Raw genomic sequence first — 13954 nt, 5'->3', positions numbered from 1 at the left:
ACTAATCAGCTCTGCTGAAATTCCACAGTGCCACTGGCAGGTAAAACACTAATCTACATCTCCAAGGGTCCTGCAGTAGATTTCTCTCCCCAGCTTCCTTAGATCTTATCACTGCCTTTATCTAAAAGCAGGAACCAAGAGGCTAAAACAATGGTCTTTCCCCTCCACACAACCCTTTTGCATTGCTTTGCATTGCAGAGCAGCTAGTCGATTAAGCGGCAGCTTTACAGCAGGAAGTCTCTGGGTTTAACAATAGCCATGCGTGCTTCCACCGGGTAATTAAAAACAAATGTCGGCACTTCAGTACCGCCTTTATGCTCCGCGAGGGAGGTGGGAGAGCTGCACTGCTCGCATTGGTGCGCTCGGAAGCCAGATGTGGCCAACAAGAGGCTGTTACTCCCAGCCTTGTCACCATTCCCAACTCACAGGAGGGAGGAGGAGGTGTTGCTGCTGGAGTGTTGAGCTGCCCAACTCCAGCGCTGGAAACACTGTCCTGTGTCTGCCCGCTGCCTTGGGACGGCCTGCTGGGCCGCTTGGGTCCCACAGGTGGTTGTTCCTAACATTGTCTCAGTCATTGCCTCTTACAAAGAGACAGCTTTCTCGTGTCTGTGAGAAGCTCAGTTTTTCCACTCCATGCTCTAAATCTTGTCAGGAAATGGGATTTGGGAACGTCTCCTGGGACTTCTGCCCCAGAGCTGCAGTCATGGGATGGAACGTGTGAGTAACCCTCATCCCACCCCACCCCTCTGTGCACACCGAACACCCTGTTGAGGAGCTCAGTCCCCTGAGAAGGACTCAGGCCATTCCTGTCGCCTCTGTCTGCTTGTTGGCGGCAAAGCCCCCCGGGATCGCACCAGTTTCACACCTGAGAGGATCACAACGCCTGCTCAGGCACAGTAAGCTCTCCCAGGAGATCCCTGGGAGCCAACGGGCTGTTCGAAACCCCTCGACGATCGCCCCGCACAGCAGCCCCTCAGCCCTGCCCAGCGAGCGCAGCCCCGCAGCCGCAGGCGACACTGCCACCCAGCCCCGTCGCCGCTGAGGCGGAAGGCCCTGCGCTGCCCATTGGCTGCCCGCCGCTCTACCAGCGTGCTTATTGGCCGGCAGGAAGGGAGGGCGGGGCGGGCGGCGCCCTTAAGGGTCCGGAGCGAGGCCGCCCCGTCGGTGGCGGTGGTTCGGGGGTAGGCGGGGTGTGAGCGGGCCGATGCGCTGCGTCAGGTATGGGCTGCCTGGGGGCCGGCACGGTGCTCTAGGGGCTTCGCGCAGGGAAGATGTCACGGGAGGTATCCCATAGGGGTGGCGGGCGTTTGGGCTGTGTCACAGGAACAGCTTGTGGGGTCGGGGTGGCAGAGGGGCCGGCAGCTAGATGCTTGGCGTGGGGTGAGCGGGGGCTGCCTGATGCGGGGCTGGGCTCAGCTGCCAGGAACGATTGCTCTGCTCTGAGCTGCTTTCCATTCCTAAAGTAAGGGAAGGAAGAGTGAGTGCAGGGGGGTACTGGGTGGAACCCAGCCTTCCCCTTCTGAAACGGTCTGCCCTGCTTGCTCCCTTTCCTGCTGCAGCTCTTGCTGCTGCCTTCGTGCTCCTATCTCCGAAGTGGGGAGCTCAAGGCAGCAGCCCTGATGGGGGAGGCTGCTGTGGTTGTGACTCGAGGGCCAGCAGGCTTTGAGAGCAGAAAGGAGAGATCTGGGTGTGAAATGAGCTGAAACTTATGAATGCAAGTGCTGAATCCTATTATAGGAAGGTGAAGCTCTTCCTCAAGTTGGAAGATGCTTCAAGTCATGCAAACCGGGCAGGATGCTTCTTGCCTCTTAATGTCAAACACTGGGAGTTACTGAGGCTTACAGAAGTACCTGAGTGCTCAGTGGGAGTTCAGGTGGATGGCTGCTGCTGGGGAGGGATGCACGTTAAGCTGGCCTTGGTGGGAAGCTGTGTTGTTTTAAAGGAGGAAATGACCTGTATAAAGTATGTGAGAAAGTCGGTGAAACCAGGAAGAGCTAAACAGCTTGGTGTTGGCAGACAGGTGGATCCGCTGTCTGTCCTTGTGCAGGTGCCCTTGAGCTTCAAAGAAGGCTCAGGAAAGAAACAGGAGGTAGCTGGTGGGTGTGTTGGGAAGCAAGCCTTTGTCCGTGCATGGTGAATTAATCAAGTGTTACTGCTGAAGGGATGCTATGGAGGGCTGCTCGGAGCTGCCCTGTTGGTGTTGCAGGGTGGGAAAGTAAAGCACGGACTTGGAGAGAGTAGCTCTGTTGCTTTGTCTTGGCACGGGGACAGCTATCAAGTACTATAGCTGGCTGTGTGTGGCTTTGGCAGCACGAGCTCTTGTGCATTGTGCGGTCAGCTGCTGCAGCTCTCACAGTGAGACCAGCTTTGGAACATGGTCTGCAGCCAAACAGAGAATTTAATTAAGGAAGTAGTCTGACTTCAAGATGTGGATACGTGGAGGGATGGTGCTGTATCACTGGGGGCTGGATGCTAGAGGAGGAGATGCTGTGGTGGAGAGACACAGTCTGCTCCTCTGGGGGAAGGACTTGTTTCCAAAGCCTCTGTAAGCCTTGAGTACATCACACAACTTGCCTGTGCTAGCTATGCTGATATTTCTCTAAGTAGGTTAAGATGTGCACTCTGCAATGGAGGTAAAAACCTTCTGGCCTGCCTGATATCTGTTCTTAAAATACCATAGAGGGAAGGAAGTTGTTCTTCTATAGGTGCAGAGCAAGGTGAACATCAGCAGGACCAAGCCATGGATTTTTGGTTAGGTCAGAAGTGTTCCAGAGCCTGCTATTGCAAGCTTAGAAGGGCAGTGCCTGCGTGTACCTTAACAGGGTGACTCTCTTTAGCAAACAATGGGAAGTCAACTTGCCCTTCAAGAGATGCAACAGGCTATAGTTGAGCCACAGCACTGTGGTGGCGTACTTCCCAACACATCTGTAAGTCATGCAAGTACTGGCCTCTTACAGAGCTTGAGGGACCTGGGGAGTGATGGAGGCTAAGCTTGTTTAGGATGGATGGGGAGAAGTGTAGCAACTATCTGACAAGTCATTGAAATGCTTCTCTGACATAAACTGCCCCTTCTTTTGATCTTTCAGTGCAATAGACTGTTTTCCTCACAAACAAGCAATGGCTGTGGATGTAGCAATGCAGCTGTACCTGTGCTCCTCACCCTTGCGAAGAGAGAGGTGTGCCTGCAAAATTGCCCCAAAGCCAAACAAGCCATTGCGGCCGTGCATCCAGCTGAACAGCAAGACGGTACTGACTGGACCAGAAGAGGCAGAAAACTCCTTCACGCACAACAAGGTGAAGAAGAAGGTGTCATTTGCGGATAGCAGAGGCTTTGCTCTGACAATGGTGAAGGTGTTCTCAGAGTTTGATGATCCTCTAGATATTCCTTTCAACATCACTGAATTGATTGACAACATTGTGAGTCTGACGACAGTAGAGAGGGACAGCTTTGTCCTGGACTTCGTTCAGCCCTCTGCAGACTACCTGGACTTCAGAAACCGTCTTCAGACAGACTGCGTGTGCCTTGAAAACTGTATGTTAAAGGAGCGGTCTGTTGTGGGCACAGTGAAAGTGAGGAATCTGGCTTTTGAAAAGTCTGTAAAGATCAGGATGACATTTGACACCTGGAAAAACTTTGTAGATTACCCGTGCCAATATGTCAAGGATACGTACGGAGGATCAGATCGGGACACGTTTTCTTTTGACATCAGCTTGCCAGATGGAATTCAATCCCATGAAAGAGTTGAGTTTGCCATCTCCTTTGAGTGCAATGGCAAGGTGTACTGGGACAGCAACAGGGGCACAAATTACAGAATCATACGCTCAGAACTGAAGTCTGCCCAGGAAGCCCTCCGCCCCCCGTGCAGCCCTGACTTCAGCAGTGCCTTTGACCAGTTTGGGAGTCCTCGGTGTGCCTATGGCCTGTTTGCTGAGTGGCCAAGCTATTCAGGATACGAAAAGCTGGGGCCCTACTACTGACCTAAGGACCTAATGGTCTGATTGACTGTTGGTGGTGTCTGCAGGTGTGGTAGCCCTCCTGAACACGAGGTGTGTGGAAAGGTGGAAGAAGTGAGGCTCCGTGTAGCTCTGCATAAGCCTCCCATCAAAAAAAGAAGTGCAGTACTCTGCTGGCAGTTGGCTTATAATCAGGGATGCATCTCCATAAAGGGCTGCCTTCCCTGTCTCAAGTCAGATAGCTGGCTCTCCCGATGATCAAAAGAAAAGGAGATGTTGCTTGCCTGCCTGTTCAGTGCTGCTAGTCCTTCCTCTTCTGTAAAGCTGCTAGTCTCCAGGGAAACACTACAGTGCTTGGGTTGTCTGCTGAAGCTATGTAGTGGTGGCTGGTTTGTGTTGCTTGCTAGTGTTAAAGGATTTTGGTGATGGTTTTCTTTTTTTTCTTTTTTTTTCTTTTTTTTTCTTTTTTTTTTCCAAAATATGTTCTGGTATTTTTAAGTGTGCAGTACTTCAACATCAGCAGCAGGACTCTCCTGAAGGGTTGGCCTGTGCCTGTCAGGAAATGTTGAAGTGATTGGCTTATGGGGAGCAGCCATCTTCTTGTGCACTTCCTTGTGTGAAGCCCTTTCTGCTTGAGGCAGGAAGGATATTTTGGAAGTGAGAATACAACTGTGATAAGATGTAACCCCACAGCCTGCTGTATTAGGGGCCATATGTGCCTGTGGGGAAAAATCTGATATGCTTAGTCACCAGTTGTTTTATCAGCTGATCTTGAAAAGCTTTCATCATATGCTTGGTTGGTGTTACCAAAAATAGAGGTTAGCTGTAGCTGCATGGTGCTTGTAAAGCATCTGTAGGCTGACAGCCTTGACTGCCCTCTTTAAAACCTTCCTCTCTTTTAATTGCAAGTGACCAGTGATGCTTTTGTCCCTTGATGGACACTTGAATCAGCTGCTGGACTTGCTGGGCTTTGGCACAATGCCCATGCAAGCAGCTTTTCTCAGGTGTTGTGGGAGCTAAACACACGGCAGTGTCATGCTGAGAGAAGGTGGCTGTCATGCACCTACTGTGATGGAAGTGCCTTGGCTGATAAAGTGCTGGGATCACGTGCACCATCAGTGGTTTGAGATAAAACAGGCTTTGGAATTGATGTTGCTTTTTTAATTTAAAAAAAAAAAAAAAAAGTGTAGTGGTTTATTACTCCATGCCTTGAACTGCTTGGCAGCAGATGGAGTGGCACTGCTCATGTGCAAGGATGTTGTGGCTGTACTGAAGAACATCAATATGCTGTGCTTCCCTCGCTGCTGTAGCAGTTGCTGCCACTTCAACCTGGGAATGTCTAAGCTTTGTTTTGCTCTTGCCTTAAGAAGTGGCTCACCCCACCAATGCAGAGGAATGTGATACTTGGGATTACTCTGCCACCTCCAGATGTGGAACAAATCACCAATGTGAGCCATCTCTTTTGAAATGAGATAGCTGCGCTGAGATGAGGTAGCCAGCTTGTTCAGTGCCAAACAGCCTTGCAAAGCTGCTTGCATGGTAGCTGAGCAGAAAATGTAATCCCTCAGTCAAAGGGAGGGTTCTGAATATTCTGTAGGAGTAGAGGTCAAGGGAGTCTTCCTAGTGCATAAGCTTTATAAATTTGTGGGTGCCTATGTAGCATTTAGATTGGCTGGAGAGATGCAGTGGGCTAGACTACTTGATAAGCTTTTAAATCTAGCTTTTAGATCTGGAGACTGCTGTATAAAGTACTGAAGCTGTTTCACCCGAACTTAGAAGGGATACTATAATCACTCTTGAATGCTGAAAAGGATGAAAGAGCTTGTGAGAAGAATAGCCTTCAGCTGCTGCTTTTTTCTAAACCTGACATTGATGCTTGTTGTCACTCTGTCTGATTTCTAATTCCAGGTGATAAATCTACTTGCTAGCTCAGAGCTCATTAGCTCTGGTTCAAACAGCTTCCTGAGTCAGCCCTTATCTGCTATGGTCTCTTGTGAAGGGACTGTTGCCCAGCTTGGCTTGAACCCATTTTTAAACTGAAGTTTGAGTGACACTGATTTTTTGTTTGTTTGTTTGTTTGTTTGGATTTAGTGAATGGTGTTAGTGCTGTAAGACACTGTAGAGAAGCAAGCTGTGCTCTCCTGGCATGCTCCAATGCTGGGGAGGGCTGCTCGTGGGCCGAAACAAGGCATGTGTCTGGGGTGCTGTGGATGGTGGATCTCCTTATGGGGCCTGTTTTTTCAGGCTGTGGAAGTGGTGTGCATAAGGGAAGAGCATGGAAGATAAACTAGAACAGCTATACTGTAAGTTAAAGCTAGGCTGGGAACTATTTGACCAATAGTAGTTTAAAAATACTACTTGTGGCCTTTTCCCTTTTTCCATTGTCAATGTGAACATAGAAGTAAGGGGTTGCTCTCCTCACTCTATGCCTGGAAGTGCCTTGTGGGTTCTTTTGCATGTTTGTTTTTAAAAAGGTTTTTGTACACAGCCTTCTAGTGGAAAATGCACTTTATAATTGCAATGTAATAAGTCTTTTAATACCACGGCTCTGTTTTTATCTGATTGTTAAAATAAAGGTGGAACAATGCTGGTTGTGTACCTTCCTATCCTATTTAAATACCCATGAGGGTGGGGAGGACTCAGGAGGTGAGCTTCCTGCAAGTAGCACTGGCAGGAGCATGCACCTGCATTGGATTCTGCTGCTGAAAGCAGGGAAGAGTAGCCTATTCACACAGTTCTTCTGCCAGGATAAATGTTTCCAGAGTCTTTGCAGTGCAGGGGAAGAAGGAGAGAAGCGAGGCCCTTGTCTGGGCAGTGGTTTTTCAGGTTTTTCTGCATTTATTCCAGGTTTGCCTCTGTTAGAGCACAGTCCTCCCCCCTACCTAGCCTGGGATCTCTGCATCACAAAAAACAAGCATCTTGATGAGGTGAGATGGCTTTAAAGCTGCTTCCTGCTGCAGGGGAGTCAAAAATCCACACCACAGGAAACTTCCCTTCTGCAGGAGAGGAGCAATTCTTGTGGAAATACCAGCAAGGCCCAAGTTTCACCCATCTTTCACTAGGTTCAGTGACATGCTGAATTTCAAGCAATGGCTGCTGCCTCTGGGTGGTCTTAGCCATTTACCTGTATGGTTAAGAAGGAAAGCTGAGGGAGGGCAGAAAGCACAAAGCAATCACATGCCTGGCAGCAATTAAACCAAGAAGAAACAGGGTGATGGCAAAGGACTTTGCTTTCTCAATAAACATCTGCCACTCCCTTCCCAAATCATCACCTCCATAGCTAAGCACCATTGGAAGTGCTTCATTATTTTTTTAACTACTGTTCTGTTAATCAAGCACAGAACACTCACCTTTTTTTTTAAAAGGCCATCTGGTTGCTTTTCTGGTTTCAGGGAAACAACACAGCTCTGAAAAGTATTTTGGTCTGCCTCAGCATGTCTACAAGCAATTCAGGCCAGTACTACTTCCATATTTGAACACAAGTTTATGAGTGAAGTGACCACAGTCAGGCATTTCCTGTAACAGTATTGTGGCTGAAAATCCCATGTGACAGTTTCATTTTGAGAGATAAGGAAGTCCAAGCTGAGCCTGCAGACATTTCAGAAGAGAGGAGACCTGAGAAAGGCCAAGAGAGCTCTAGGTTTTGCTCTGGTTGCTCAGGTGTTGCAGGCACTGGGTTTACTGTATTTATAGAGCACTTGGTGGCAGGTGTCAAACAGCCTTTGCTCTGAAGCTCCCCACCACTGTAACCTTAGGGGTATCCTGTGCCACCTCATAACAGACGTAGTTAAGCAGGGCAGTCACGTTGCTCTTGGCTGAGGTGTTTGACTTGAGTGGCCCCGGGAGGGTCTGGTTTCCTAAGTCTGTTCACCATGCCAGAGCTGTGTCAAGCCTGGTGACAGACTGAATGAGCTCTATTTGAGACTGCTCAGGTGCAGAAGAGGGTCCTCGGGTTTGGGTTCCAGCATACTTAGTTTGTGGTCTGCTTAACCAGAAAGTGAGGCTCTGTTGATAACTGAGCACCAGACATCAGTACTGGTTGGATGCCTCAGAGGGCAGGCAGGCGGAGCACGTTGCTTCCCAGCAGCAGTTGCATTTCTTCCATCACTTCCCCTCCTCAAGCTTTCATTTAAGAGGTAGTTGCTTGGTGGCACGTCCCATGCTCAGAGCAGTGGAGGGAAGCATGGTGCTTTCTTTCAGACACGTACCACAGGGCTTCCTATTGCTATGTATTGCCTACCTCATGCTCTGCAACAGGGTATTACTCTTTTCCATTCTCTCTCAATGTGAGGCTGCTTCCAGCACAACCATCCCACACCAAGTTGAGTGGTGAGCTTGGGGTTAGTAACCTTAAGCTTGGGAAGGACATTTGTGAGCAGTAAGAGGAGGCTGTGTGGAAGACCCAGCTCTCGGCAACACACACAGCTTTGCCATAAAGTTAGCAGCATTGGGGTGGGTTTTGAAGTGCCCAAATTATTCTGTTGTTTCTGCTCTTGCTGGGCCAACTTGGCTGGCTTTAAACTACTGCAATAAAACTTATTTATACTCCTGTTGCTTTTTGATGGAGGAAAGCTTCAAACCAACTGCTCTGGCCAGCAAAAGTTCTACCCTGCTGCAGCTGGGGATGCTCCCAGCCTGTCCCTGTCCTCCCCTTTGGAGCAGTGATGTGCCAGGCTGTTAGCTGTTCTTAAGGACTTATTACTGACATTTACAAAAAGGAAAAGATTGTCTTTGTTGGAAAATAATTGCAGCTGGCACATCCTTTTGGTGCAGTTAAGTCTGGGTGGTCACCAAGGAGCAGTTAAGTGCTTTGGCTCCCGGAACATGGATGCAGGCAAATCCCTCCGGCCCATGCATAAGTCACAGGTCTCCCTGCTCTGTAGTCATTTATCTTTAAAGAAAGTTATGGAGGAGGGAAGGGTCCAACTTCACAGCCCATGAGAAATCTGCTCAAAAACACATAAGAAAGTGAAATCTTCAGGATATATCTATAAATGCCTTTGTAACTTAATTCTAATGTGGGGGTCTTCTTAAAACCATAGTAATTAATCATTTTCATGGCAGTTAATGACACGATATGACATTTCCATGACATTTAATGGATCAATCCTGGGCATATTCCAATGCGAAGAGATCTTTCAGTGTCTCCTACTCACAGACAGTTCAAGTTGCACAAGACCTCATCCATGAAGATGCTGATGACCCCAGGGATGGAGATGCCACCAAATCTCTGTGCCTTGTCCCTAGCCGGCACTGCTCTCCTGGGAAAAGTCATGGTTCTCACAAATCAAAGGAGCTTTTAGCAACATTGCAGTCTTATCATAATACCTGTTTATTCCAGCCCTCACCAGATTCAGGATATACAGATGTGAAGGGACAAGGCAGATGTCCACACGGCAAAAATATTTCAGGCCTGAAAGTTCTACCACATGTGCAGTTTGGGCCAAGGCAGCAGCAGCTGTTCACATCCAGTAAGGTATTTGTCATTTCCCAAGACATCCTGCAGCAAAGGGTATAGCCTCATTTACCATATGGTTGCAAGAAAGCCCTGCTGTTGAGCTGAAGACAACTGATCTACAAGGTACCTTCCAGTGATACTTGTTGGGGTCAATCTGAATAAACAAGAGGCCAACATTTACAGCAATCCCCCTGGGCCCCTGTTTTGTTCCCAACTCTTAACATCCAGCAGTAGGGAGCTCATGAAATGCTGTGCTTGTCTTCCATCTTTATGGTCACTGGCAGAACAAAACTTTTGCATTACCAGCAGGAGTGTAATTCCTCAGTGACACTCAGTGCAGTGACACTCCAGTACTACAGAGACAAGCAGTTTTATAGGAAGAAATATAAAAGCCCTCTCCAGCCCCACTCAGGATTTATGGCTATCCACCTTTCACACAATGCTCCCCTGGACACCTGGCAGGTGCTACTTCTGCATTTTTTCTGCTTGTTGTGATTAACTGGCTTCTGGGTGACCAGCAGAAACACAGTGTGGTTCATCTATGGAGAGCCATCCATCTACTGAGCTGAATTCAACCTTGATAGTGTGGTGAGCCAGGGTCCAGGCAGTGATGGGCTGATGGTTGGACCAGAGGATCTTAGTGGTCTTTTCCAGCTGCCATGATTCTGTTTATCTGTAGGTGATGTGGTGACAAAGATGATGTGTGGCACCTCACCCCTTGCTCAGCAGCACGCTTGGTCACTGAGGCAGGTGTTAGACAAAAGCGAAACAGGTCTCCCTTTGGGGCTGAGGACCATCACAGCCCAGCACTACTTCCTCCGAGAAGCCATCTCCAAGCAGTTCAAATCAAAACAGCAGACAAACTAAAATCAGTAAATCTATTGAACTTATCTCACCCCCAAGGCAGCCTTTGCGCGAGAACTTCACATCAGAGCCCAAAACAATGATCACTTGAGTGTTTTACAGCCAAGCAGGAAATTTCAGCAGACCCGTACTAACTTCTACGTTAACACAATTTCTTAGGCAACCAATGAATCTACACACAAATCTTTCAGCGCTTCTAAAAGCTCTGCAATAACAGCCTGGTAAACAGTGAGCCACAAAGACAGCAGGGATGCACTTGGTGGGGGTGAGCACCAGGATGACTGAGTGTTTTAGTCATTTTTCTTTTTTAAGTTCTGGTGTTACTGAAAGGAAACACAGTTTTTGTTCAGACAAGCAGTTTTATGAGTGTTATTTCTACTAATAGGTATCTTGTTCTATTCTAACATTGAGAAACTATTTCTTGGTCGGTACACAAAGCTTTTATTGTTAATTTTATGCACCAAACTGGATTTAGTGCTTACCCACTCACCCCACTTCACATGGATACATGACCTGAAAGCCCCTCTGAGACCACTTCGGACCCCCAGAACCCAAGGCTGACTTTGGGTCTGGACACTATGAGGTGGCTCCAGCTGGCAACTCAGGGTTACATTAGAGAAGCTGGGAGGGAAAGCAGTGTTATGGCCCTCTGAAGTCAGAGCAATGTATGTTAGCAAGGAGAGGAGACCCCTGAGGGCCTTGTCTGAGCCACTGTGATGCTGAAGGATGCATCTGTTTGTCCTGCTGCTGTACTGCTCTCCAGCTGGACATGTCTCATTAGGCACAATGAATCAGGTGGGGTACCCCTGTTCTTGCAGAAATATGAGCCAAAATTTGCAAAACAGGTTTTCTCATAAAGATAGCTTGGCAGACAGGCCTGTGGGTGCTGACTGCAGGTGGCCAAATTCTGACTACATTAACTTATCTCCAAATGACCATATAATCTCTCTTCCAAGCCAAAAAAAAAAAAAAAAAAAAAGGGATGTGGGAAGCCACAGCTCCAAGTATTCTCAGGGAATGATAAAATAGAATTGTAGAATCATTAAGGTTGCAAAAGACCTCTAAGATCATCCAGCCCAGTATCAACCCATCACCACCATGCCCACTAACCATGTCCCTCAATGCCACATCCACTCTTTTCCTGAACAATTCCAGGGACTCCACCACATCCCTGGGCAGCCTGTCCCAGTGCACTTCTATCCTCCAAGAATAAATGTTTCCTAATACCCAACATGAAACTCCCCTGGTGCAACTTGAGGCCCTTCCTGCTTGTCCTATCACTGTTACCAGGGAGAAGAGGCACCACCTCACCACAGCCTCCTTTCAGGCAGTTGTCATAAGATCTCCCCTGAAACTCTTCTCCAGACTGAACTATCCCCATTCCCTCAGCTGCTCCCCACCAGACTTGTGCTTCAGACCTTTCACAGCTTCAGTGCCCGTGCTGGACACACTTTAAGGGAAGCTAAATACTCTGTGTAAGACTGTGCTTAACATTAAAGCTATAGCATTGCAAATGCATGGTCACACTACAAAAGATGCTGATCCTCTGAGCAACCTTAAACTAGCTCTCAAGCTATGCTTTTTGTGGGGCTGGGAATGGACTGCAGCTCAACCCAGCTGATCCTCTGACTCCTGGGCTTGCCTATCTCACTGATCCATTTGCCAAAATGGGGACACAAAGATACAGCATACGCAGTTACTCATCTTTGCTTGCATCAGCAATGGCAGGCACTTTACCTGATCCTTCCTAATTATCAAAATGAGGTCTCTACCAGTGTCTGGAAAAAGCAAGCCACTGGCAGGACCCCGCAGCTCCACCCTCAGGGGATTTGCATTTCTGACACTCGGTCTGGATGGATAACCTGAAAGCAGAGACTTGCAAGCCAGTTCTGTCTAGCTTATTCTAAGGAATATTCCACCCAGTTCTCACTGCAGCCAAATGAAAGAAGAGGCTCTTTTCTTCTGAAATGCACCGGAAGTCATAAGCCAGCTTGTCTGCAATTGCTTTTCAGCTCTCCAGTTTGCGTTCGTGCTTGGCTGCTTCTCCCTTTGCAAATTCCAATAGTGGGTTGCCTCTGTTTCCTTAATAAAATGAAGAAGGAAGAAGAATTTAAGCTTTACAGGCATCACTGATCTTCCACCCAAATGAGTTTTGATTTTGAGTTTATCCTGATCTTGCACTTGAGGGAAGAGCAATAGGATCAGATGAGAGGTAATGGTCTCAAGTTGTGCCAGGGGAGTTTCAGGTCAGTTATTAGGGAAATCAATGTTTTCAGGAGTGGTGATGAATTGGCACAGGCTGCCCAGGAACGTGGTGGAGTCACCGTCTCTGGAGGTGTTCAGGAAATGTGGGGCACTGAGGGTCATGGTTTAGAGGGCAGTGTTGGTGGTAAGTGGATAACTGGACTAGATGATCTTAGACCTCAGTGATTCTATGAGGATTCTATGATTCTAAGTTTGGGTATGGATCTTACAGATAACAAAGTAAATGCAACTCACTGCGTCTTGCACACACGGGGCAATGAGAGCAATGAGGAGCCTTGAACCCAACAGAACCTTAATTGGCAGCTAGATTTTCTAAATGGCAAATGACCCAGCAAGGAGAATAGGTGAACTGTGAGCAAGGAGAATTTCCAGATGCCATACAGACCCGAAGAAAACAATAATAACAAAAAAGACTTGAAAGTCTGAGGCCTGGGGAGATTCCCAGAACTCAAAGTTTTCCATTGATGGGAGGGAGTGATCACTTCACAGGCAATTGGCTGTTCAGTGCAGGGCAGTTCTGCTGCTGAGCAAACCAGGCAGTAACTACAGCCCCAGGGGATTAGACCGCTCCAGACTGGTGCAGTTACTGAATTGTGGGGATGAATAATCATCCAAGCAGCTTTCTCCAGGCAGTGCAGAGAAGAAATGTCACCAGCCATGCGAAAATTGAGGCCAGATGCTTCCAGGATGTCTTTTGAGAGGTGTGTGCTTGCAAAGCAGGAGTGAGCTCCAAGCTGGTTCCCAGATCAGACTCCAGCACAGAAGTTCCCCTCTGGTCCTAGGAATGCTCCAAACTCTCTGGCATTTTTCAGCTCTTTTTATCTTTCTCTCTGTGCTATTAACGGAATGACGTGATTGTTCCAGAGCCTCCCCAGTGTTTTGGCCTGGTTGTGCCATCATGAACAGCTCACTACAGCTCGCAAACCTCCTGAGGGCATGCACCAAGGCTGGGAAACTCAGAGAAGGCAAAACGAGACCTCATCAAGAAAGATTGCTAGTTATTACTAAGCTGTTATTGCCACTGCGAGAAACCCTGGAGCTGCAGAACTGCTTGCCTCATATATGTTCATTAGCAGCATGGATAAGAGCAGCATTGATTGAAGACTATAATTAGATCTCAAAGACCTTTCTGGACTGGCTGACTCAGGGACTGTGCTACTTCAAAAGTGCTTCTAATGTCTCTTTGCATTCTTTTTTTCTTTTTTTTTCTTTTTTTTTTTCTGAATGGTTGGGATGGCATTTCCCTATTCAGCAGTTTTGGGGCAGTTTCTGTTATGTATCCCATTGTAGTTTGCAGAGCTCTCCCCAGCTTGGTGCTGCACATACAGAGTGGCCCACATCGCAGAGTGAAAAAAGCTCCGCTGTTGGACTGCCCTTGGTCTCCTGGGCTGTGGGCTTGGCCAGGCTGTAGTT

At 48.0% G+C, this 13954-nt stretch overlaps 1 protein-coding gene across 1 annotated transcript; it reads left to right on the top strand.

Annotated features, from left to right (window-relative positions):
• Positions 1 to 1129: 1129 nt before the first annotated feature.
• PPP1R3B (protein phosphatase 1 regulatory subunit 3B) lies at positions 1130 to 6541 on the top strand. Its single transcript, XM_048942824.1, has 2 exons — positions 1130 to 1218; positions 3087 to 6541. The coding sequence occupies exons 1-2, from the start codon at positions 1205 to 1207 to the stop codon at positions 3976 to 3978; spliced, it is 906 nt and encodes a 301-aa protein (XP_048798781.1). The 5' UTR covers positions 1130 to 1204; the 3' UTR covers positions 3979 to 6541.
• Positions 6542 to 13954: the final 7413 nt, after the last annotated feature.

The sequence above is a fragment of the Lagopus muta genome, chromosome 4 (assembly GCF_023343835.1).
Source record: "Lagopus muta isolate bLagMut1 chromosome 4, bLagMut1 primary, whole genome shotgun sequence".
Taxonomy (NCBI): Eukaryota; Metazoa; Chordata; class Aves; order Galliformes; family Phasianidae; genus Lagopus; species Lagopus muta.
This window is presented reverse-complemented; position numbering and strand designations above follow the sequence as displayed.